This window comes from Sinocyclocheilus anshuiensis, unplaced genomic scaffold, assembly GCF_001515605.1.
Source record: "Sinocyclocheilus anshuiensis isolate Anshui unplaced genomic scaffold, SAMN03320099.WGS_v1.1 scaffold130, whole genome shotgun sequence".
NCBI classification, from domain to species: Eukaryota; Metazoa; Chordata; class Actinopteri; order Cypriniformes; family Cyprinidae; genus Sinocyclocheilus; species Sinocyclocheilus anshuiensis.
The window spans coordinates 2,195,028-2,197,412 of NW_015544207.1; the positions used below are offsets into that span (position 1 = coordinate 2,195,028).

Consider the following 2,385-nt stretch of genomic DNA (forward strand, 5'->3'; position numbering starts at 1 on the left):
TATATAATATACATATATATATATATATATATATATATATATATATATATATATATATATATATATATACAATGTTTTTATTTACTGACCTGTGCACATAATTTTATTTCCTGTCTTTTTCATCTGGGATGATCACCTCTGGTGAAAGAGAAAAGCAGATGATCATCAGCATATCTTTGTAAACATCCAGTACACACACACATTAATACATGCTTAAAACCAACTAAAATTAATCATAGTCAGCACAAAAAATGCTCGCTTGCCATTCCTCTCCTGGATAAACACCTTAAAGGATCAATGTCACTATAATCAGCTGAAAATGCACCTTGTAGCATTAGCATGTCAAGCAAAGTGCAAACGATCCTATACTTACGTTTGACCTCTAGCTTACAGGCAACTGTAGCCTCACCAAGGGCATTCTTGGCCCTACAAGTGTAGATGCCACCGTCAAAGCTGGATGGTTTGCGGATTTCAAGTGAGCACACTCCCTGGTTGTTGTTCTGCCTGTATCTGGGATCATCTCCTATGAGCATCTGATTCTTAAACCACTCGATCTTAGGCTGCAAACAAAATACATTTCATTTCAACTGACGTGACCACAACCAACATTAACAAATCATTCACAACTGGACCATTTAACACATTAACATTTAAACACTGCCTCAATTAAATGAAATCAATTTTAATAAGGTGTAATTAATACACGGACAACAACCCGAGAGGCATTTATTAATCCACAGCAATGATGTCAACTGCTGTAACTAAAGCTATTCTCAACAGCAGTGCTAATGCTCCAGTAGCCTCATTAATTTTATCCCTCACACACACTTAGAGGTGTCATGGTTCTTATATAAAATGTCACACGTCTCATTCGCTGAATTTCTGCCTACTCGAGGTTCATCAGCTGGAACATTATGTTACTGCACCTCATGGGTCAAGTTTACGGAAGCATTTTAGCATTCTGTTAGGACTTTAACCTTATGATGCTAACTGATGTCCCATGGGTAACTTTCCAGAAAAGACATGTTGATCTAATGCCTTAAGTTCCACACAAAGATGGTGTCCATAAGATGCTAAATTGCTTCAGACTTGACATAAGATGCAAGCACAAAATGGCTAATGTAAAGGTGCTTTTAAGGAAAAGTGGAGATGAGGTCTTAAAATATTCCCTTTCATTAATTAAACATGCTAATGTGTCGGCTCCGATAGCCTTGTCGGCAGCATGCCGATATACAGCACGGTTGCCTTTCCTGACCCTGTCCCCTATCTCTCTTCCACTTCGCTTCATGCTAATGTGAGATTAGATTAGTAGTACAAACAGTAACTCCAGTGAAATCTTGAAAAAAATTCCCTTTGAGCAGTTTGAGAAGTCAAGCTAGCTGATCCTCTATTATGCTAATGCTAAAGCTTTACAGGAAGCAGCCTAATGGAGTTAGAGTAGCTAAGCTGAAATAATATGATCAAGCTATATCAACTGTATGTTAGATATGCTTTTGAGCATAATGGATGTCAAAAATAGATCCTTAGTTAATAGACATGACAACACACAACAGACAGAAGCCGGACCCTGGTTGGTTGGTTTTAGCTGGTCTTCCAGCCTGGTCATAGCTCATTTGCAGGCTGGTTTTAGAGGGGTTTTGACCACTACTTTAGCTGCTCAGGCTGGGAGACCAGCTAAAACCAGCTACTTCCAGCTTAAACTTCTCACACAGAACAACCTCCTGGGCAGCAACCAGTCTGGTTTCAGAAGTGGACATTCAACTGAGACTGCCTTGCTCTCAGTTGTTGAAGCCCTAAGACTGGCAAGAGCGGATTCCAAATCTTCTATACTTATCTTGTTGGATCTGTGTGCTGCTTTTGTCACGGCTAACCACCAGATCCTCCTGTCAACCCTATTTGCAAAGGGCATCTCAGGAATCGCACTCCAGTGGTTTGAGTCTTACCTCTCAGATAGGTCCTTCAAGGCATCTTGGAGAGGTGAGGTGTCCAAGTCGCAACATCTAACTACTGGGGTGCCTCAGGGCTCACTTCTTGGACCACTTCTCTTCTCTGTCTACATAGCATCACTAGGTTCTGTCATTCAGAAACATGGCATTTCATATCACTGCTATGCTGACACTCAACTCTACCTCTCATTCCATCCTGATGATCCGACAATACCTGCTCGCATCTCATCTTGTCTAACAGACATTTCTTGCTGGATGAAGGACGATCACCTTCAACTCAACCTGGCCAAGACAGAGCTGCTTGTGGTTCCATCAAACCCGTTTCATCACAATTTCACCATCCAGTTAGGCACATCAACCATAACTCCTTCAAAAACAGCCAGAACCCTTGGAGTTGTGATTGATGATCAGCTGACTTTCTCAGACCACATTGCTAAAA

General features: G+C 40.8%; 1 protein-coding gene across 3 annotated transcripts in view; it reads right to left on the reverse strand.

Moving 5' to 3' along the window:
• LOC107696960 (myosin-binding protein H-like) overlaps positions 1 to 2,385 on the reverse strand; it is a 30,197-nt gene that overhangs the window by 4,787 nt on the left and 23,025 nt on the right. For all 3 annotated transcript variants that reach the window (XR_001635142.1, XR_001635141.1, XM_016497536.1), the window contains 2 exons: positions 374 to 560; positions 90 to 138 (listed from right to left, as the gene is read on the reverse strand). Coding sequence is in view for 1 of the 3 variants with exons in the window: in XM_016497536.1 (XP_016353022.1) it covers positions 104 to 138; positions 374 to 560 (222 nt within the window). In the remaining 2 variants the exon portion in view is untranslated. The remainder of the gene's footprint in view (positions 1 to 89; positions 139 to 373; positions 561 to 2,385) is intronic.